Consider the following 23,389-nt stretch of genomic DNA (forward strand, 5'->3'; position numbering starts at 1 on the left):
TGACGCTGTAATCACGAAAGATTCAAGACTGTTGACTATACGAGTATAGGGAATCCATTACTGAATTCTCTGACAGATGGTAAAGAATGCGGTTTCTTTCCTAGGAACCGCGTGTTGCGTGTGACAGGCAAGACATGGAAGGACATGGGTGGGATGCAATGGGAGCTGGTGGGGTGTCTGGCACTGGCTTGGCTCTTAGTCTTTGCCTGCATGGTAAAGGGCGTCAAGAGTTCCGGCAAGGTTGTTTACTTCACCGCCCTCTTCCCCTACGTCGTCCTCATCATTCTCTTCGGCAGGGGTAAGCAGACAAGACTTTGAAAGACAACATTATTATTACATCATATCACGTGACAGCTGAGAGTAGACTGTACGTCAGAATAGTTTTTTCCCATCAAAATATTATGACATTCGATTAGAATCATACATGTAACGGTAATCCAATTGAAAAATCAATGCAATTTAACTAAATCGTTCTCTGAGTACAGTAAAAGTAATAAGAATAAGGACACAGTCAATATCTCACACAGTGCAAGAGGAACACACAAGGCATCATGAAATTTCAATCTAGACAATGTGCACCCTAGTCTTCTGCTACGGGCTGGACTATCTACTCCGACACAAGCGAGGAGCAGGGTACCCATCACTTAAAACCATCTAGTGCCTAAAAACACTCAAACTTTTTCGGAATCGTGGATCAAGTGTGGTGCGTCCCATCAGGGTTACGGTGACAAACAGAGACAGATAAACCCGGCAAGCGAAAGCAAGGTAATACACGCAAGTAGAAATACCTCTCCTGTGGTTCAACGAGTTGGTTGTATCAGTAAGATCAATCTGTAAGGACATTGTGCCGATTACTGAGCTGTGGCAAATAATACCTGAAGTGGATATGGTGCAAAACATTCAAGTCTTCCACCATGTTAGGTCAGAGCGAAGAGGAAGGGGAATGGCGGTTTATTGCCGATCCACCTTCAGCCCCTCACACCTCCCGGTGGTTGTCTCACCCAGAGTAGAGTACGTGTGACTCCATCTTCCCACACTCGAGATACAGCCTCCATTATCCTCTGTGTTGCATACCACCCTCCATGTACCCCCACAGCACAATTACTTACTGAGCATATCATCAACACAGCTGATACCCTCAGGAGAAAGTATCCTGCTTCTAAGCTGGTTATTTACGGGGACTTTAACAGACTAGATGTGAGTGAAATATTACACCAGCTACACTAACGCAAATAATTGAATTCTCCACTCACCAACAAGCAAAACTCGACCTTATCCTGACTGACCTAAATCATCACTACTCGTCCCTTCGCCCGCTACTCCCCATTGGCTGCAGCACACACCCCTCCATATTGTGGTGGCCCTCACCCACCACCTCACCTCCGCACTCCAAGGTTATCAAGACTTACCGACCTATGCCTGACTCTGCCCTCAGAATGTTTGGACAATGGGTAACACAACACCCTTGGAACGAGGTCTTAGAAGTAGATGACGTACACACCAAGTGGCACAACTTTGCTACCACAACAACAAAAGCCTTCCACTGCTACTTCCCAGCAGAGAGCGTCACAGTGCACCCATCTGATGCCCCCACGGATGACGCCCAGTATTAAAAGGCTCATTAAACAGAGGAACTGTGCCTCTCATACTTGCCCAATCCAGTACAGGAAACTAAAGAAAAAAGTGATACAGAAGATAAAGATAGCGAAAGCAAGTCATTATCCAAACAAAATTCACCAATTCAAACTTACCAACAACAGACAATGGTATGAGATGATTACGGATTTCTGCGGTCTACAAAAAACAGTCCTCTCCTCTTCCATGTACCTCACAACTCCCCACTGACGTAGCGGTGGACGAGATAAACTCTTATTTTCCTATCATCTATCAAACCTTCCCACCCCTCCACTCCTCTAATCTCCCTGCCTACCTCCCCACTCCCTTTCCTCCTCCCACTGTCCAGGTGATGGATGTTTACAAGAGAATTCTTCAACTCAAGCCTTGGTCCACCACTCCTACTTATCTACCCAAAGATTTACAAAGAATTTGCTCCAGAGCTAGCCACTCCTCTTTGCTCAATAATAAATGCATCTCTCTCTCTCACCCTTCATGCCCCGCTGACTGGAAAACATCATTTGTCACACCCATTCCTAAAACTCCCAGTTCGCAGTCACTAAATGACCTCAGGCCAGTCGCTATCACACCCATCCCTAGCCACATTTGTGAAGACTTTTTGTTCGACTGGGCATACAACAAAATTAATAACTCCTTAAACATTCAGCAATTTGGCAACATCACAGCCACCTCCACCTCTCACTACCTAATCAGCTTCCTTGACTTCATTCACAGTCACCTAGATAAACGAAACACCTCTCTAGCAGTCGCTTTTGTGGACTTTAGGAAACTTTTGATCTGGTTGACAACACTGATGGCATCAACAAAGCCATCAGTCTGGGTCTTCCCTCTCACCTGACAGCATGGCTGGCTGACTTCCTCACGGGACGACGACTAGCTGTGCGTTTTCAGAAACACACATCATCTTACAAACAGCTAACGTGTGCAGTCTCTCAGGGCACCAAGATGGATTCACTCTGTTTCCTGATACTGATTAATGAAGCTCTGTCAAATACCCCTCATCGCTGGAAGTACGTGGATGACTGCACCGTGGGTGCGCCAATCGACAACAAAAACCCAGACTATGCAGCACTTCAAACAGCACTGAACAACCTACAGGAATGGTCGGTGGAGAGCAGGATGACAATCAACCACACCAAATGCATGTCTCCACCTCATCGGCAAAGTCCCCCGCCCCCCCAGCTCTCCCTGGGCCTTCATCTCCTCCAAGTGGTTCGCTCAACCAAGCTGCTCGGGATCACAGTAGACGACCAGCTGACATGAAAGCTGCACGTTCCCGCCGCAGTGAGGTCGGCGGCCTACAGACCCTACATGCTGCTCAGACTTAAGTCACAGGGCACACAAACTGATGAGTTAAAGAGGATATACCTCATCTTTATTCTGCCCTTACCAATGTGGTCTTCCTCCCTCACCTCCACTTAACAGCAACAACTGGAAGTTGTGCAAAAGATGGTATGCAGGATCATCCTTGGCCCTGCCTACACTAATTATGAACACACCCTAATCACCCTGAGCCTCCCCAGACTGTTTGCCAGACACTGAGAGGTCCTCATCAGGTTGGGTATAGGCCTGCTGCTGCTGCTGCAGGTTCGACATCTCTTTCTCCCAAACGCCCCCTGACTAACCCACGCCACACGTCACAACAATGTGGTTACGCCCATAAGGGCCCTTCGAACCGACCATTACCAACACAATGCGATCCCCACAACCATGAACTACTATGCTAATGTACTAATCTTATGACGTCCCAATCCCCATAAGTATATTTTCAGTATGTATGTACTGCAATTCCTAATAAACGGTATATTATTATTATCATTATTATTATTATTATTATTATTATTATTATTATTATTATTATTATTATTATTATTAAATTAAGCAACACTTGATTTATCAACTCGTTTATCTATTTATCATTATTTCCACGCATGGCAACTATGAACAATACGTCATTCCCTCTCAAATGATCTATATCTCTTTAATTATCTATTTTCTTCTACTTTATAACTAATCTATTGATTTGCTTTTTTACTATTATCATTGTATGTGCTATATAATGAATATAAAAATGAAGCCACGTATAGTTTGCTAAGAAAGATTCACTTCAACATTGTAAATCCTTGTACCAGCCTCGTAAAGCCTCACATTTTTTCTTATGTAAAATGGAAAACTGGCCAAGACCAACGAAAAATAAAGAGAGAGCTACTTAATTTCCAGTCTCCTTACAGGTCAAAGTGTCAGCCGAAAGAAAGGGACAAATGTCTGGAAACCTCCATCTTAAAAGAAGTCAAGTCGTAGGAAGATGGAAATACAGAAGCAGGTTGAGAGATCAGGCCTTTACTAGAGAAAGCTATGAATGACAGAGTACTACTTGACTCTTCCATTAGCGAGTTGGACAAAATAGCGGTGAGAAGCATTAAGCATGAAAATAGCAGTAGAAATGCAAAATTCAGGCGGTGAGAAAGAGGCTGAAGACAGTCAGTCAGAGAAGGGAAATTGATGAGACGAAAAAATTTTGATTTCACCTTATCTAATAAAACTGTGTGAGTAGAACCCACGCAAACACGCAAAAAGTACTCCATACAGGGATGAATAAGGCCCTTGTACAGAGTTAGCAGTTAGAGAGGCGAGAAAAACTGATGGACACGCCTCAGAATGCCTAACTTTATAGAAGCTGTTTTAGCATGAGATAAAATGTGAAGTTTCCAGGTTAGATTATGAGTAAAGGACAGACCGAGGGTATTCATTGTGGAAGAGGGGGACAGCTGAGTATCACTGAAAAGAAGGAATAGTTGTCTAAAAGGTTGTGTCAAGTTGATAGATGAAAGAATCAAAATTCTGAGACATTGAACACACCCTAAGTTTTCTCTGCCGTAATCAGAAATCTTAGAAAGATCAGAAGTCAACAGATCTGCATGATCTGTTGACTTCATGAAGGGTTGGTCATCTCTGGAAAGATGTAGGATGGTATCATCAGCGTAAGAGTGGATAGGGCAAGAAGTTTGGTTGAGATCATTAATAATAACAGAAAGATTGGGTGACAGGACAGAACCCTAAGGAACACCACTGTTAATAGATTTAGGAGAAGAACAGTGACCATCTATCACTGCTGCAATAGAACGGTCGAAAAGGGAGAGAAGGAGAAAACCGTAGGAGCGCAGTTTTCAAATGAAATCTTTCTGCCAGACTCTATCAAAAGGTCTTTGATATGTCTAACGCAATAGAAAAGTTTCACCGAAATTTCTAAATGAGGGTGACGAAGGCTCAGTGACTCTTCAACTCAACTCTTCTTCTCTGACTGTCTTCAGCCTCTTTCTCACCGCCGGAATGTTGCATCTCTTGCTATCTTTTATCGCTATTTTCATGCTCATTGCTTGCCTCCCCTTTTCCTGCGGCCTCGCTTCTTAAGGATTTCTTCTTTCTCTTACCCATATTTTGTCGAACTCTCTAATAGAAGAGTTAACCAGTACTCTATATCATTCATAACTTTCTCTGGTAAACTCTGGAACTCCCACCCTGCTTCTGTATTTCCATCTTTCCACGATTTAACTTCTTTTAAGAGGGAAGTTACAAGACATTTGTCCCTGAATTTGGGATAACTCACTTGACCTTTAAGGGTACTGGCAACCCAGTGGGCGTTTTTTTTTTTTTTTTTTGTTGTTGCCTTAGGCCAGTTGCCCCTCGTGCATAAAAAAAAAATAAGATAAAAAAAAGGAAAGCCAGAAAATCACCAGTAGAGCTTCCTTGATGGAAGCCATACTGGCCATCAGATATAAGATAATAAAGTGAGGATATATAAGACAAAGACGAGATTAAAGCTATATGGCAGTCGTCTGAGGGATTAAAAAGGTCACCCTCTTTAGGAACAGGCTGAATGTTGAAAAACTTCTTGCAAGAAGGAAAGATCGAGGTCGATAGACAGAGTTGAAAGAGTTTGCTTCTGTGGTTGCACCTTACCTGGCCACACTTTTTGAGAACATTATGAGGGACCCCATCAGATCCATACTCATACCGCGCGTTATTGCTATGATGGTGTTATTTCCGGTACATCGCTGTACGTATATTTTGATCATATTCTGATTATAGAAACTTATTCTTCTCGACACACATGATCAAGCAGTACATTCTTCCATACCAAGAGGAAATACCATTGTAAGAACGTATAATATAAAGTTGTCCTTCACCTCACTACTCAGTGAGGTGTATAGCTTTTCACGGAATACCTCGTGAAGCCACGTAGAATGTGTGCATGCTTGTACAGTATGTTTCATTTTGAAAATACATTGTCTAATTAATGTGGGAATCAGGTAATTATTTATTGATTCGGCGCAAAAAACACGCATTGTGCTTATTCAGTATATATCTACTTTGTGACAGATGTATTTTGACAACTGATTATTAACTGCTGGAATCTCATTGTGCCAACAGGTATCACGCTTGAGGGAGCCAGCCTGGGAATAGATTACTACCTTCTGAAACCTGACTTGTCACGCCTGGCGGACTCAGAGGTGTGGAGTGACGCTGCAATTCAAATTTTTTATTCTCTTGGGCCTTCCTTTGGCGGGCTCATCACTCTGGCTTCGTACAACAAATATAAAAACAACTGCATGAGGTGAGGATTTACAAATCACGGTCTGGTACGTGGATTGCAGAGCACATCGTTCTCACCAACCTTGGTTCTCACCACCAGCCTTATACCACGCCACTCTGCCGGATTTTGCTATCTTACCTCTCTAACCAAAACGTTCTATTTCCTCAGCATGTGTCGCGTGCCTGATCATTGCTAGTTCGATAGAAGCCACAGAGAAGGATAAAGTAATTCCTGCTATATACAGGTTCCTCGGCAGTCATCCTTCGGTTAGGCTCCTTCCTTTTTCCTCTTATTTTTTCCTGCATTCTCTCGTGGTTATTAACTTATAAGGCAAATAAAACATGTTAATAAATAAATAAATAAATAAATAAATGATATATATATATATATATATATATATATATATATATATATATATATATATATATATATATATATATATATATATATATATATATATATATGCGTTTTCTGCCGCCTCCGCCTGGGCCACACCATACTCGATGCTCACTTGCACCGTCTACGTCCGTTTCCTGACCCCTTCTGGCGTTGGTGTAGGACTATCCCTGAGGCCATGGAACATTTTCCGCTTCAATGCCCACGTTTCCCCTCTCACCATACTGCAATACGCTCCTGGCTCTCCGCCTTGGCCATCATAACACTAGAAATGCCCACACTCCTGGTGGCCTCAGGCGTCCACCCGTCCCGGCAACCTGCTGTCCTTCGCCTTACTTGTGCCTTCTTGAGGAAGACAGGCCAGCTACCACACCTGTGATACCCACACAGGACTACCCCAGGGCTCATACGGATCCATAGTACTTCGTGGCCTTAACAGTTGGATCCTTATGACCCTTGGGGTAGTCCTGTTTGGGTATCACAGGCGTGGTAGCTGGCCGGTCTTCCTCAGGAAGGCACAAGTAAGGCGAAGGACTTCAGGTTGCTGGGAGGGGTGGAAGCCTGAGGCTGCCTGAAGGGTGGGCAGGTCGAGTGTTGTGATGGCCAGGGCGGAGAACCGTAAGCGTACTGCAGTATGGTGAAAGTGGAAGCGTGGCATTGGAGTAGGAAATGTTCCATGGCCTCAGGGGTAGGCCCACACCAAAGGCAGAAGTGGTCACAAGACAGACGTAGGCAGTGCAATTGAGCACCGAGTGTGGTGTGGCTCAGGCGGAGGCGGACGATGGCTGCTGTAGCTTGCGTTCCTTCCTGTGACTGACTGACTGAATCTAGTAACGGCGCTGATCCTCCCCCGTTGAGGGACCCCCCTATCCCTCACCCGCTTACTACCTGCGACCCGCGCGCAATCTTTTAAAAGCTACATTCCATAATTAATTCTTCCAGTCCGCTCATTGAATTCGTATATCCATATAGGATCCTTGGCTCCTCCCCTGGCGTATTACTAACAGTGATCTCATAAACAACCTTTGAAAACATCCTTAGAACTATATAAATGAAGGATGATTTATAAGCAATTACTGCAAGTATAATATGCTATGACCTTACGCGATTAAGTTTCCTCCTTTCGTAAAGTACATTGTATAAAAAAGTACATGGTATGATAAGCTTGGTGAATGGTACCACTGCATACTTCGGCAATGATATTCAAAATTCTGCCTCACAAACTCGAGAAAATGAATTTGAATGCATAACTTCTTTGCATCATATTTAGTTAGAACACATTTACTTGCACGTTGTATGATTTTAAAAACAATTTTGTATACTAATAAGATATATATATATATATATATATATATATATATATATATATATATATATATATATATATATATATATATAGTAGCCTATTGGCATTACATTTAAGCTAAATTCATTGATTACAACACCAATTTTTATTACCGATAAATACCCTCAGGAAAATGAATCTGTAGTTAACTTCTAATATACACGAAAGTATCTCAACAAAACAAAACGAAGCTCTACGCTGCCGTGAACTCCTGTGCTGCGAGCAGGCCGTTGAAGAGTCTTTTTCTGACTTCTATGTTTGCCTGATATACTTAGCTGAGGAAGATGATCTTTGCTAAGGCGACTCAGTCACTTATATCAAGACCCAAGTGAAGATGGTTTTGTTTAAGGCAGGAGAGAGAAGGAACTAGTTCAACGCTTTATCTCTATGGACACAAGTGTACCTCTCCAAGATCTGGTTACCTGCTACCCGGAGTACAGTATCCGCCATGCAGTCGTCACAAAGTCAGCTGCGTTCCGTCTCTGCTAACAAGCAGGGGAATCGACGGGAAAAAGCAGTTTCCTCACTTCAGCGTTCGCCTTAAGAACGGCAAGGGAAGCCCCTGGCCTCCGAGGCGATCCATCTCTGCCAGTGTTGCTCCCACCGACATGCACCCAGCCCTGTTTGTGCCCTGCTACTGATGGCAGCTGTAACAATTGCGGCCGCAAAGCCACTGGGCAGTGACTGCCAAGTGCCCTGCCAAGGACGCCTTGTGTCGCGTCTGTATGAAGATAGGACATTATGAAAAGTATTGCTGACCGAAAAAGATGACACACGGCCAGGACACTTCACGCACTCAGGCGCAAAAGAAGAGTTCCTGCTGCCGTGTCACTCACAGTCCAGTGCTTGATGCCATGACTCCTAAGCCTGTGTGCATTTACCTGACGCACGGAGGATCCACTTCCCACCTCCAAATGCTACCAGACACCGATGCGGAAGTCACTGTTATTGGCTAGCGACAACTCGGTATCCTACGTATTCCCAAGAGTTTCAAGACGTGCTACTCTTCAAGGAGAATCTGAAGAAGGTTCCCCTGAAACTCATGGTTGCCCTACCTATGAAAATCCACCTGAAGGAGCCATTCACACACTATGAAATATCCCTTTCGCATTTCAGCAGCAAGTCAAGAATGAGCTGGACTCCATGGTGCATCAAGAGATAATTGAGCCTACCAGAAACGAGCAGTCTGCCTGGTACCACCCATTGGTCGTCATAGCCAAGGACAAAGGAGTTCGCATCACGTTGGACCTCACGAAGCTTAACATTCAAGTTTTTTGTCCAGCTCAACCAGCGTCAACGCCTTTTGCCGCCGTACGCAGGGTTAGCTGGTTACTTCACAATAGTGCACGCTTTATGCAGATATTGGCAGTTGGAACTCAATGAGGACCGTCACTCTACGACGTTCATCACCCCGTTCGACAGAATCAGGCACTGCAGGGGACCCATGAGGTTTGCGGGTACTCGTGACGCCTACTGCCACCACGGTGACATTGCACTGCAGGGGATGGAGAATTGTGCCACGGTGCCATCGTAGCTGCCAACCCTGAATGCTCCAACTGAGACGCACCACACTATCATGTTGACAGGACTCTCCAGAAATTCTGAGCAGCAGCAAGTGAGGACCCGGCGTATGCCTGCCTTTCCGCCTATGTGACGTTCGGATTCCCGTCCAACCAGCATGACTTACACCGCTCCTTCTTCCCATACTGGAGGCTCAGCGATCACTTCTAAGCGGACGTGAAGCTGGTTCTCTATGGCCAGAGGATTGTGGTTTCTGCTGCTCTGTGCCACAGCCCCCTCGCTCATCTCTACAACAGCCATTGGGGTGTGGGAGTCACACGCTATTGGGTGAAGCAGACCGTTTTCTGGCCTGGCATCTGCTCTGATATTGCTGCAAAGTACTGCTGCAAAGCCAACAACAGGAACCCGTGAAGTGCGACGACATCCCCTCCATACCGTCTCTGCAGACTTCTTCATAGTCACTGAGAAGTCTTTCCTCGTCATTGGAGACAGATTTTCCAGATTGCCTGTGCCTGTCCCATGTATTATAGACACCACTGCCTCTCATACCATCCAGATGTTCTGCCACTACTTCGGGAAGTGGTTGTCCCCCTTCGTCTCCATACCTATGGCGGGGCCTAGTTCGTCAGCGTTGATTTTGGGAAATTCATGGAACGCTGGCGAGTCCACTACTTAGTGACATCACTGTACTACCCCCAGTCTAACGATCACGGTGATGAAGCATCTCATCCTGAAGACAGCCCCCTCTGGCAACATTGACACAGAAGAGCTCACCAGAAGTCTCCTGGAGCTCTGTAACGCTCCCAACTATAGAGGAAGATACTCTGCGCAACACCTCTAAGGCCACGCTCTTTGCTCCTACGTCCCTGCCCTTCCAGAATTCTTTTCTGCGGACTGGCAGGAAGTCAACAGATCACGCAGGGATGCCACAGAACGCCTGACTTCTGATCTTTCTAAGATTTCTGATTGGAGCAGAGAAAATTTAGTAGTGTTCAGTGCCTCAAAAACTCAATTCCTCCATTTATCAACTCGATATAACGTTCCAGACAACTATCCCCTCTTTTTCAATGACACTCAAGTGTCCCTCTTCCACACTGATTATCCTTCGTTTGCCCTTTACTCGTAATCTTACCTGGAAACTTCACATCTCATCTCTTGCTAAACCGGCTTCTATGAAGTTAAGCGTTCTGAGGCGTCTCCGCCAGTTTTTTTCACACCTCTAACTGTTAACTCTGTACAAGGGCCTTATCTGCCCATGTATGGAATAGTCTTCCTGCGGCCTCGTTGAACAAGGCTTCCTTCTTCCACTCATCCCTATTATGTCCAACACCCTAATGCAAGAGTTAACCAGTATTCTCAATCATTCAAATCTTTCTCTATTAAACTCTGAAACTCCCTACTTGCTTCTGTATTTCCATCTTCCTACAACTTGACTTCTTTTAAGAGGGAGGTTTCAAGATAATTGTACATCAATTCTGGATAACTCCTATGATCTTTAAGGGAACTGGCAACCTAATGGGGCTTTTTCTTTAATCTTTTGTTGCCCTTGGCCAGTTTCCTCTACTGTATAGAAAAAAGACAGAGGATTGTGACAGTCGCGTTGCCCTCAAGCTGCCCAGGTGCAGGCTCACTATAACCAGCACGCACGGCCCCTACCCAAGCTGAACATCGGAGGCACAGTACTCATTCAGAACACGGTGTCTCTTCGCTGGGGACAAGGTTGGCGTGGTCATGGTTAGTAGCAGGAACAGGGACTATGAAGTACGTCTCCCTACTGGACGTGTGTAGCGTTGCAACCACCGGCTCCTATGCCAAGTGACACCTCACAGTGACGACCCTCCTACCCGACAGCCCTGTGGTCTCTTGCTCAGACGGGAAAAGTCAGTCTCATTCACTTACTCCCCAGTTGCCCCACGCCGTTCCCAGCGGTTCAAGGAAAAAAGTTCCTCTCGAGCCAGTAGTAGGAGCGTGATAGGGGAGGGAGGTGTGGATATGTAATTTGTAATATGTTCGTTTCCCTTGTACCTCCCAAATATTGTGCGTCTGACAATCCATGCAAGCTTCAGTCTGGCTGGTGTCCTTTTAAGGTAGGTACGCTCTCGAGGTTTGCCACGGCTGTTTCCCGTTTGTCCAGTTGCAATACAGTCAGCTACGGCCATCCCTAGTTTCCTTCAGAACCTTCCTTTCCTTAGGGTGTCGTCTACAGACGGCTACCCCACACCGCAAGCTTCACTCATGCAGCTCTTTAAGACAGGGTAAAATCGAAAGCTTTGCCCTTTGTCAGCTCTTCTCCATTGACCGACTCTTTTTAGCCTCTTTCTCATAGCTACAGTGTTGCATCTCTTGCTGTCTTCTAACGCTATTTTCAAGCTAATTGCTCTTCTGATGTTGTAAACTCCATGCCTACTCTCCTCCAGTGGCCTTGCTGCAGAAGATTTAATTCTTTCTCTCATTCCTATTTTTGTCCAACTCTTTGATGCAAGAGTTAACCATTATTCTGTCATTCATCCTTTTCTCTAACAAGCTCTGGAGCTCCCTGCTTGCTCCTGTATTTCCTCCTTCCTATGATCAGGACCCTTTCAAGGAGAAGATTTCAAAACTTACCAAATTTTTTTTCTTCTTACCTACCTACCTACCTTTTGTATGGGAACTGGCAATAAGAGTTATGTTTTCTTCTCTTTTTTCTTTTTACCGTGGCTAGTTTTACCCTTAAAGAAAAAAAAGTCAATGTGTCTTTACCCTTCTCACATAAGACTGGTGGATTGGTACAAGTATAATACAATAAAATTGTAACCTGACTTAGAGGCATCCTTTTTTTTCATACCTAAATTCAGATTACAAACATCTATTTAACAGTTATGACATGCTACCTATAAATATTTGAGAAGAGAAAGCGGGAAGCCAGCAAGAAGAGAGACGGAAAATGCGAGGTATGATGAAGGCTTTGTTGATGAAATTGTGATGAGGATTATGAAGGAAGTATACAGAGCGGGTATGTGTGAAGAGATTAGCACCGATAACCACAGGCGGGGAGTCTCATCCCCAGGTACATTGTGAGGGCAAGAGTCTCGGCCGCTCACTTCTTTGATATATATTGTGTGTCTATTGGTTGTGTATTGAAATTTCCTTGACCTTTTAACAGATTGGTGTGTTTATTTAATATTTAAACTTTTACTTTGTTGGAATTAGTCTTATCACTGGGAGCCATTGTAGAAAAGAAGAAAGCGACTGTTGACTATGGCTGACCCGATTTAGCAGAAAAAATTCGCTCCCTGACTGTAGTTTCCTCCATGAAAAGTAGCCTAGGTTAAATTTCCCACTCCCTCTGGGAAAATTTGTCCTGGCTGTTTTTCCCCGGGGAAAATTACTGACATCTGATATAATTCCTCTTGGCCATTTCACTTCCTCACAGAATAGTAACCACACCATCATTTTCAAGTCACCAAGTGCAAGTGATGTAATGTAATGTAATGCTTATGACGTAGGTCAATGTGACAAGGACAACATAGGTCATATAGCACTATAGAGAAGGAAAAGAGACAAGAATAAAGGTAGGGAAGGACGAGAAAGGTTAGAGCGCACGGCATAGGGAGTAGAATATTAGGCTGGATTAAAGCGTGGTTAGGCGATAGGCGACAGAGGATAGTAATTAATGGATCTAATTCTCAGTGGGGTCAAATAATTAGTTGGATTTAGTTTTAGGGCCATTATTATTTTTAATAAACATTAATGACTTGGATAGTGGAATTAGCAGTGACATAAGTAAATTTTCAGACGACACGAAGATAGGTAAATTAATTAAGTCCAATTCGGATGCCATTGCCTTACAAGCAGATTTGGATAGGATGAAAGAATGGAGAGATAAATGGCAAATACAGTTCAATATTAACAAGTGCAGGGTACTGAGCGTAGGTAGAGATAATCCACACAATATTATGTACACGATAAATAACGAAGCACTAGGAAGTTCCAAGTATGAGAAAGATATAGGAGTCATGGTCAGTTCCGATCTCAGTCAAAGGAGACAATGTATTGAGGCATGAAATATGGCGAACAGGGTACTAGGATTAATTTTTAGAAGTGCTAAAAGCAGAAGTTCCGAAGTAATACTAAGATTATACTTGGCGCTGGTCGGACCACATCTTGACCATGTGGTACAATTCTGGTCCCCACATTATAGAAAGGATATAGTTCTATTGGAGTCAGTGCAAAGGAGGATGTCAAAAAGATACACTGGATGAGGGATATTCTCTATGAAGCGAGACTGAAGGAACTCAAGCTGCATTCCTTAGAGAAACGTAGGTTAAGAGGAGACCTGATAGAAGTGTTTATTTAAGTGGTATAAGGATTTTAAGAAAGGGGGCATGAGCAAAGTTCTTAGGATCAGTAGTGGGGACAGAACCAGAAATAATGTGTTTAAACTTGAAAAATTCAGGTTCAGGAGAGAAATGGGAAGAAACTGGTTTTCAAACAGAGTGGTTGATGAGTGGAACGGACTCAGTGGTCATGTAGTCAGAGCTGAGTCAATAGGGAGCATTAAAAGATTAGATAAATTTATGAATGGGGATGATAGATGAAATTAGGTAGCTTTAATCATACAGGGTCTTTCACGTGTAGGCCTGGCGGCCTCTTGCAGCTTCCCTCTTTTCTTATGTTTTATTGTTTATAAGTGACACAAAATGAAAGAGTCACTTCCAGGTGCTTTATTGCACAAAACAGTGATAAGGGAAGTAGATCCAGTTGCGGTCATGCCTCGCATCTAGCTCAGGTCAGGGACATCACTGGAAGTTCTTTAATGCCTTCAACATATATTTGGCAGTTATTTTTCCAGTTGTTTTATCTCTACCAGTATATCTTTTATTATAATGCTTTAGTCCCTGTCTCGTGATGATCGAATCACTATACTGTTAGGCATAAGTGATTTGCCAGTTTGCCTCGGGCGTTATGTTGAAATTAATGTTAGTAGGCAGGCAATACGACTGCTGCTACGCTTACGTTTGGCGTAATCTGGTACTATGCTAACCTTGATTTCTTATCTGGATGAGGGTCTTCCCCATCAGTAGACACAGTTACATCCTCCAATCGAAACATAAACAGAATATGAACGAATAAGAAACTAGCAGTGTCAGTGCTATAACGAGGAATATTGGTATGATCATGGATCATTCTCTACAAAAAAGAAAAAACTGTTTAAATGGGGACAAACACCATATTTTTCCAGACCATGATTCAATCAGAACGAAGCAGCCTTACCTGTCGCCTGTTGTTGACTTTTTCCATAATGTTTGAATACCATGTCTCATGATCGAATAACTGTATTGAGAGGCTTAGGTGGTTTGGGTAGAAGTTTGAGGGGGGTGGATATTGGTCAGGAAGGGGGGAATATTATCCTAGGTCAAAATTCACCTTTGGGGATATCTATTCTGGGCCAGATTTCCCCTGTGGGAATCTCAGTCTGGGGGAAATAAATGAAATTTTAAAAATCATGAACATCTTAGTAAGGGGCACAGCTTTTAGCCACGTCCAGGACCGTACATGAATACAGGGTGTTTTCCTCGAGCTAAGGGACATGTTTCGAGATCTGAAGGTCAAGTAATTTGAAGTCGAAGATATTCTATACACATATGGTATGTTTTGCTGATAGACTAACGTAAAGTTGTGTCCAGCAGAAACTATTCCCTTTAGTAAGCCTGATCTTACCTTACACCCCGCCACCCCCCTCTCCTCCTTAGCTAGATAAGTACTCGAGCAGTGCCAGGGGCATTAAATTATGTTTTTGGTGTGTGTGTATGTGTGTGTGTGTGTGTGTGTGTGTGTGTGTGTGTGTGTGTGTGTGTGTGTGTGTGTGTGTGTGTTTGTGTATACCAAGTCAAAGTCTTACAGAAAACAGCAATAAAACTAATTATTTCTTTGTGTGTGCGTGTGAGTGAAGACAACACACATGTAGCGCACCAATACAGTGGTTGTTCAGTGCTAATTTTAAACACGTGTGGCCACTCATCCGCTTCCTGACGATTAATCCCGAAACATCCCATTAAATAATACGATGTGCCGTGTAGGTGATGTCGATTTGCGTTTTGTTCCTTGAATTTTGTCTCTTTGATGTCTCTGTACCCTACTTGTGTACTGATGGCGGGCTTTGTGTTGTCATCCGGACGACACTGTCTTGAGCTGCACTCCCATCACAGAATGAATACCATGTCATCAATGTCACCGCAAGAATATCATGACCGAGTACTCAATGTTGCTGAATGTGAGAGACCTCTACAGTCTGCACCCTAGCTGTGAGACACACCAGGGCACTGAGCGACACACCATGGCACTCAGCCGATTCACGACGCTCATCACTTTGGTGTTAACACAAAAACTGTTGGGTGGTAGGTCAGGTAGTGACTGGTGACAGTTACAGCGAGTAACACACACAACCATGGCGTTTATGTGTAACCTGTACTTTTCCTTCGAAAATTTAATCTGCCATTTGTTGAGTGTTTCCTGTAAGGCTTTGACAGTATAGGTGCATTGTGCACAAATAATTATCACTTAATGCCACGCGTCACCACTCCAGAGCAGGACAAGCCGGGTAGGGAGGGAGGGAGGAAGAGCCCCAACCAGGCGACAATACTTCACGTTGATTTGTCCCAAAACAAAGCAAAACACAGCAAATGTGTGGAGAGTATTTTCTACTTAGAATTTTGAGTGTGTGCAAGAGTGACTGTGGTACTGTAGAGATGGATACCGAAAAGGAAAAAAAAAAAAAAAAACACAGGCACCAGTCCCTAAAGAGAACAGCCAAATGAATTTTCCAAAGTTGAATTCTTGATAAATTTGTTGATACCCTTCCCTTGAAAGAGTTCAAGTCATAGGAAGAGGAAATAGAGGAGCAGGCAGGGAGTTGTAGAATTTACACCACTAACACTTAACATCCTACTTCCGGCCCACCAACAAACTTCCACCCTCAGAGACGCCATCGTGATCTCATTGGCCAACTGCTCGACATCGGTGTTCGCTGGTTTCGTCATCTTCAGCATCCTGGGATTTCTGGCTCATGAACTGGGCGTGGAGGTTAAGGACGTGGTGTCGTCAGGGTCTGGCCTGGCCTTCGTGGTGTACCCTGCCGCCGTGACGCGCATGCCTGTGGCGCCCCTCTGGTCCCTGCTTTTCTTCGCCATGCTCATCACCCTCGGCCTTGACTCCCAAGTGAGCAGCTTTGCGGCAACTAGTGACTCATAAGGCACACTCACACACCCACCGACCCACCCACCCACACACACTCGCACACACAGAGAGTAACACATTTTTCTCCTATTCCCTCACAGTTCACGATGGTGGAGACTGTGACCACGGCTATTTTAGACCAATTCCAGTCCCTGAGGTCACGGAAGCCGCTGGTGATGGGCGTGACGTGTCTGCTACTCTTCTTCATGGGCCTCACTATGTGTCTAGAGGGCGGCGTGTACATGTTTGAACTCTTCTTCTTCTACTCCTCCGGCCTTTCCGTCATCATTCTGTCGATAACCGAGATCGTGGCAGTCCAATATATCTATGGTGTGTGTGTGTGTGTGTGTGTGTGTGTGTGTGTGTGTGTGTGTGTGTGTGTGTGTGTGTCATCTGGTGACATTCAGCAGCAGGCCCATCCATGGTTGCCCTCGGTGCGTGCACACAAGGCACAACAGTTGAGTTTTCCAAGTTGTTTCCACATAATTTTTCGTTTTTCCCGGACTTTCTTGATTTTTTACGCTTGATTTTCTTGAAAGAGTTTCACTTCAGACTTAATATGAAACAAAGGAAAACAAATTCATGATATAGGGTAAGCTTGAAGTAGTTGTAATTTTCTGAGTTGAAGTCAGTGTCCCTTCATTTGAAATTAATTCATTCAAATATCAGCCTTCTTGATTTGTAGCGCTTCACTTCACAATTAGCTTTATATCCTCTTCAATAGGTCTCATCTTCAGTGACTTTTCACTAGGTCATTACTCATTACCAACCACATCACTTTCACTACGGTTTAATCATTGCAAATGTAATGAAGAGGCGCCGTATCTCTTTTTAATTCAATCATTCAATCAATAAAGCAACACAAGTTAGTTTTCTTGGATCTCCTGGTACAAATTTAGTTGGTGACGGTTTTTGTAAACTTCGACTATCGTGGTTTTGTTCGCAGAAGATTTTATCTCAGATTTAGTCATCATGTGAACCGATGATGCTCTAAGTTTAAGAGAACAACACTCATATCTACTACTGGGAACTTTTGTTTTTGTTGCTTTTTTTTTTACTTTTACAACAAAAATAGCTTTTCTATCATATGACAACAATGCTGAGAGAGAGAGAGAGAGAGAGAGAGAGAGAGAGAGAGAGAGAGAGAGAGAGAGAGAAGTACGATTAGAATTTACTACCAATATTTGAACATTTGCTCTATAATTAGTAATGTATTTGATAGTTATATATAATTGTTAAATCTATAAAAGCTAAACTGCGGAGTTTTTCAATGAGTTATTAATTGGAGCAGTGATTCCCAACATTTTCTAATGCAAGTGCCACTTGAGGGTACCGTAAAGTTCCCGCGTACCACCTGGTTCCAAAAAAATTGAATTCCTGCAAATATCAATTTATTCACAATTAGAGCACACAAATAAACTCTCAACAATGAACACAACTCACTATAGTGCGAGGGATGCATCTCCCTTTTCTCAACCTGCTAATCGATGCCAGATTATCTTGTGTAAAGCAATAATTACTTTCTGAGAAATTAATTGATGTACTTTAACAAAAAGATCTGAAATGATCCCGAGCGTGCTCATGTAGCATCTAGAAGGCCTCGCGTACCACTAGTGGTACGCATACCACAGGTTGGGAAGCACTGAGTTAGACTAATAGTATGTACGTACCATTCAACGTGAGGTGCTAACTCTCAAGAACATTAGTTTCACTGACGTAAACAATAAATTTCGGAGAGAACTTCTCTTTGTTCAAGGCCTCAAGTGATCAGCCTTTTTTTTTTTTACAGGATTTAAGAATTTTTTCCGACACATTACGGAAGACATGGGCATCGCTGTCCCCAGACCACTGCATGCCTACTGGCTCATGACTTGGTGCACGGTGACTCCATTGGTCCTCCTGGTAAGAACACCTCAACACTGGAAAAGTGGTATTATTTCACACACACACACACACACACACACACACACACACACACACACACATACACAGATGCAATGTAATCTAGAGTGTGCACGGAGTTTGTAGGAAATAATCTATTCAACTTATGCATGGTGTGTTGGCCACTTTGTTTAATATGTAACGTGTCTCCTGCACTTCTGTACTCAGTAAGGCAGTACCAAGTAATTCACGTGGCCTCAAAATATCAGAATCACTCAAGAAATTTTAGAATTTTGAAAGAGAAAAAAGCGTTGTACTATTATAAAAAAATGTTAACTTTGAATCAAATAAAAAAAAAATAATCTCAATCTTTCACAAGTTAACATCCCTGTGAGAACCGTTTGTCAACCAATATGCTCTTTCACTTCATTTTGTGAATTTATCTTCTTAGATTAATGTTCTTTACAACGTAAATTAGTAATAATAACATGATATCCTACTCCTCGAAAATTATTCTTTTTCACTTGTTCTCAATAGTAAGGTTCTTATCACTTCACAAACCTCTTATTTCATCACCAGTATGGTTTCTGAGGCCACTGTACTAGCAATCCTCTTTTAGGAATTTTTGTGGATTTTTTTTTTTGTGGAAGCTTTTGATACTGTGAGATACAAAGCTTTGATTTTCAAACTTCCCTCCTACGTCGTCTATCCTTCCCTCCATAACTTCATCTCAAGTTTCCTTTCTGACCGTTTTATTGCTGCTCTGGTAGATGCTTGCTGCTCTTCTAAATCTTTTAACAGCGATGTTCTTCAGTGTTGTCTTTTTCTATGTCAGAGGAAAACTCGCTAAGGACAAATTGATAAAAAGATAAGGCCCATTGAGGTGCCTGTCCCTAAAGAAGTTAAATTGAAATATACTCGGAAGACGAGTCCGAGGATGGTATAGGAGTAATTTTTGTTTTTGTCAATTTAAAATTTTGCATGAAGAATATATGTGTAGATAGATGCATGTAGATTTGTGTGAGAAGAGAGTTGCTCTTTAGAGGGCAGGCTGTGACTGCCCCCTTGTGTTGTGAGACACAAAGGGATACGTTCAGTGAACTCACAGCTGGCTTTAATAATAAGTTCACAGCATCCCTTGAACCAGTGTTACTAGACCTCACTGGGAGTAATTATCGTTTCGGCAGGTTTTTACTGTCTCGCTCTTATGTCTTATTACCCACTCTCCTTCTATTATTCATCAATTATCTTCTTAACCAAACTTCTTGTTCAATCCACTCAGACACTGATAATAGCCCCCTGCTCTTTTCCACATCTCTTCATAGACTTCATATGAATTCAACAGATCAAGAAGGGACGCCAAAGAACACCTTACTTCCGACGTCTATAAAATTTATGTTGGGTCAGAGCAAACTTGGTATTGTTCAATATCTCAAAAATTCAATTCCTTTTCCTTTCAACTTGACACAAACTACCCGACAACTATCCTCTTTTCTATAATGACACTCAGTGAATATCTTCGGTCTGTCTTTAACATGTAATTTAAACTGAAAACTTCACTTCTTTTCTCTAGCAAAAACAGCTTCTATAAAGTAAAATGTTCTTAGTGGTCTCTTCCAATTTTCCCACACTTCGTCTGTTAACTCTATCTGTCCATGTATGTATTATTCATATGTATGGGGGGATCCACACATACTCCACTCTTCGATAGAGTGGAATCAGAAGCTTATCGCCTCATCAGTTCCTCTTCTCTGACTAACTGTCTTCAGCCTCTTTCTCACTGCCGTAATGTTGCATCTCTTGGTATCTCTATCGCTATTTTCATGACAACTGCTCTACTGATCGCGCTAACAGCATACCTCCCTTCCGTCTGTGCCCTCACTGCAAAAGACTTTCTTTCTTCTCTCATTTATTCTGTCGGTCTCTCTGATACAAGAGTTAACCAGTACTCTTACTCATACATATTTTTCACTGGTAAACTCTGGAACTCCCCACATGTTTCTGTATTTCCTCCTTCCCATGAAGAACTCTTTCAGGAGGAAAATTTCAAGACTTATCATTTAACTTTTTGACGACTGGTTTTGAATTCGTGGACAGGCACCTGAGTGGGTATCTTTATCTTTTATTACAATTATTATTAATATTATGCCCGTCCCACACAAAAAAATTCAGATAACGTCCTATGTTTTTATCTCAGGTCATCCTGGTGTTCTCAGTGATCTACTTCGTCCCAGCTTACTGGGATGACTACGTGTTCCCGCTGGAAATACAAGTGCTCGGGTGGCTCATCCTCTTCTCCTCTGTCATCATGGTACCGCTGGGGATGATCTACGCCCTAATGACGAACTCAGGGTGCGGGAAAGATTTGCTTGTCTCTACCCCAGACTTCTGCCCGGCTCATGTAAGGCAAGAGAGGAGGCGCGGCCAGGTGAACAGTGCATATGTCAACAATGACGCTCCTGTGGTCACACTTCACCTTTAATGGAGCTTGGCATGACATCAGTACAGTTATTATTGATTGTTTAAGTAAACTTGCACTGTATCTTTGTTGAGGATAAGTATTCACTGGTTCGAACCAAATGTAATCTATAAAGGAGAGGGTTGTGTTAGTATTTTTCTACTAATGCTGTCAATTATTAATTATAATACTATTACAAATATAACAACTATTGGAACTACCATTATTAGTATTCTTGCACAACTTCCACTGCTAATACCACTATAACTACTACCACAGTTTTTTTTTTTTTTTTTTATCTCTTGCCTCAATTTAAGATTTTATTTCAACCTACTCTCAACAGGAAAACTAATGAAACATCAATCAACAAATATGATATCTTCCCTTCAGTGTCTGCACAATTAAGTAGGCTGTTTGCTGGCGGTTTCTTTTATCTAGCGCGGAACCTAACCTTTCGTTGTCTAGAGGCGAGGATTGTCTCTGTGAATGTCAATAAACTCCACCAAGATACTTGTTTGTCTCCGCGCAAGCCAAAAAGGCGGGAATTTCCACTCTCTTCTGACACAAGGAGCGTGTAGGTATATGATGCAGAAGCTTTGGCCTAGTGGCGATGGTTTGCCGCAATATTAGTCATAGACTATCTCATTATTGTTTCTTTCCACGTTATCAACAAATGATGTGTGCTGCTGCTACGTACCAACGGTCTCAGGGGCCGTGTTGTGCCGTTCTGTGTGCTGTCACTCCGTTCGGTCTCAGGGTCCATCCTTTGTTTTATTTTACAAATAAAATCTCAACAAAGTGATGGACAAGGATGCTGTTTTGGTAGTGGATGTCTGAGGCTCTGACCTAATGCTTAGTTATGCTTTGGTATACATGGATAACGAAGGCAATGATGAGTAACTTAGCTAAGCACAGCGGCTGGTAGCGAGACTTGGTATTGTCATGATAGATAACCCGCCCACTCACCCTTCCATCGTGTTCATCCAACCTTTACCTGTGACGCAACAGCAATCACCCATCCAACCAACTGCTTCGTCTTTTGTGCCTCACACACACACACACTCTCTCTCTCTCTCTCTCTCTCTCTCTCTCTCTCTCTCTCTCTCTCTCTCTCTCTCTCTCTCTCTCTCTCTCTCTCTCTCTCTCTCTCTCTCTCTCTCTCTCTCTCTCTCTCTCTCTCTCTCTCTCTCTCTCTCTCTCTCTCTCTCTCTCTATATATATATATATATATATATATATATATATATATATATATATATATATATATATATATATATGCCTGTCTTTCTATCTATCTATCTATCAAACTATCTCTCACGTCTTGCTCCTGGGGTTGTCCAAGCCACACTCCGCCCAAAGAAAGGCCTCCTCGACCTCACTCGGCTCGGCATCACGGAGAGCAGAGTGAGATTGAGACAGACCCGCTGAGAGAGAGACAAATGACCTCCAAGGAATATACAGAAGAATATATACAGAGACGAAGTTGTGGTGTGGGTTAAAGTTTGGAGGACAGCGATGGTGCTGCCATCTGTTGGAAGCGAGTACTTTCATAGAAAATTTATCACGAGTAACTTAAGAAGATTTCTCCCATGTTTCCTCCCCACCCCTTAATTTTCCATGCATTTTCTCGTGGTTAGGAACTTATATTCCTTGATGACCTCTCACCTCTCCTCCTTTCTCAGTGACGTGACGCGCGTCTCCTATTGCTCGCCTACACCCTGCCCCCTCCGTCAAAAAGTGAACCAACAAATTACAATTGATTTAATTAGCAAAATACGAGATGCATTACATTTAAACACACACACACACACACACACACACACACACACACACACACACACACACACACACACACACACACACACACACACACTGTTCCACACTCACGCTCGCGCTTGTGTGTGTTTAGAAACGGTGCACTTATCCTATATACTTTTTCATTTGTAATTTTTCTCTGCATTGACTGTTTTGACTCATGTTTATATTTCAGTTGAGTGTTATTTCTCTGTTGTACTTGCGAGTTGGAATCTTGGTATTTTTACAGTCTTCCACCATAACCAACATGGCTTTTCCTACTCTTCTCATCATATAGAGCTTCTCATTCTGAGAAATTTCAAGCCATACATACCCATACATAAATTGTTCATACCCATGACAGCAATCCTTAAAAATTGACCATGGTTTGGGGGAACGAGCTGATGCGCTGCCACATCCGTGCGTGTGATGGACTGAAGGGCACGCCTGATTGGTGCTTTTGTTTGAGCATGCAACGACTGACCAATAATAACAATGCATAATAAATCTAGCCAATCAGATACACCTTGGTCTGAATCAGTCCGTGGAA

General features: G+C 43.0%; 1 protein-coding gene across 1 annotated transcript in view; it reads left to right on the top strand.

Moving 5' to 3' along the window:
• Nucleotides 1-21,266, top strand: part of LOC123515506 (sodium- and chloride-dependent glycine transporter 2-like) — a 31,375-nt gene extending 10,109 nt beyond the window's left edge. Inside the window, exons 6-11 of the mRNA XM_045274177.1 lie at nt 105-298; nt 6,067-6,250; nt 16,451-16,688; nt 16,808-17,036; nt 18,496-18,608; nt 20,785-21,266. Of these exons, the coding sequence (XP_045130112.1) occupies nt 105-298; nt 6,067-6,250; nt 16,451-16,688; nt 16,808-17,036; nt 18,496-18,608; nt 20,785-21,069 (1,243 nt within the window). The 3' untranslated portion in view covers nt 21,070-21,266. The remainder of the gene's footprint in view (nt 1-104; nt 299-6,066; nt 6,251-16,450; nt 16,689-16,807; nt 17,037-18,495; nt 18,609-20,784) is intronic.
• Nucleotides 21,267-23,389: the final 2,123 nt, after the last annotated feature.

Source organism: Portunus trituberculatus, chromosome 39 (assembly GCF_017591435.1).
Source record: "Portunus trituberculatus isolate SZX2019 chromosome 39, ASM1759143v1, whole genome shotgun sequence".
Classification (NCBI taxonomy): Eukaryota; Metazoa; Arthropoda; class Malacostraca; order Decapoda; family Portunidae; genus Portunus; species Portunus trituberculatus.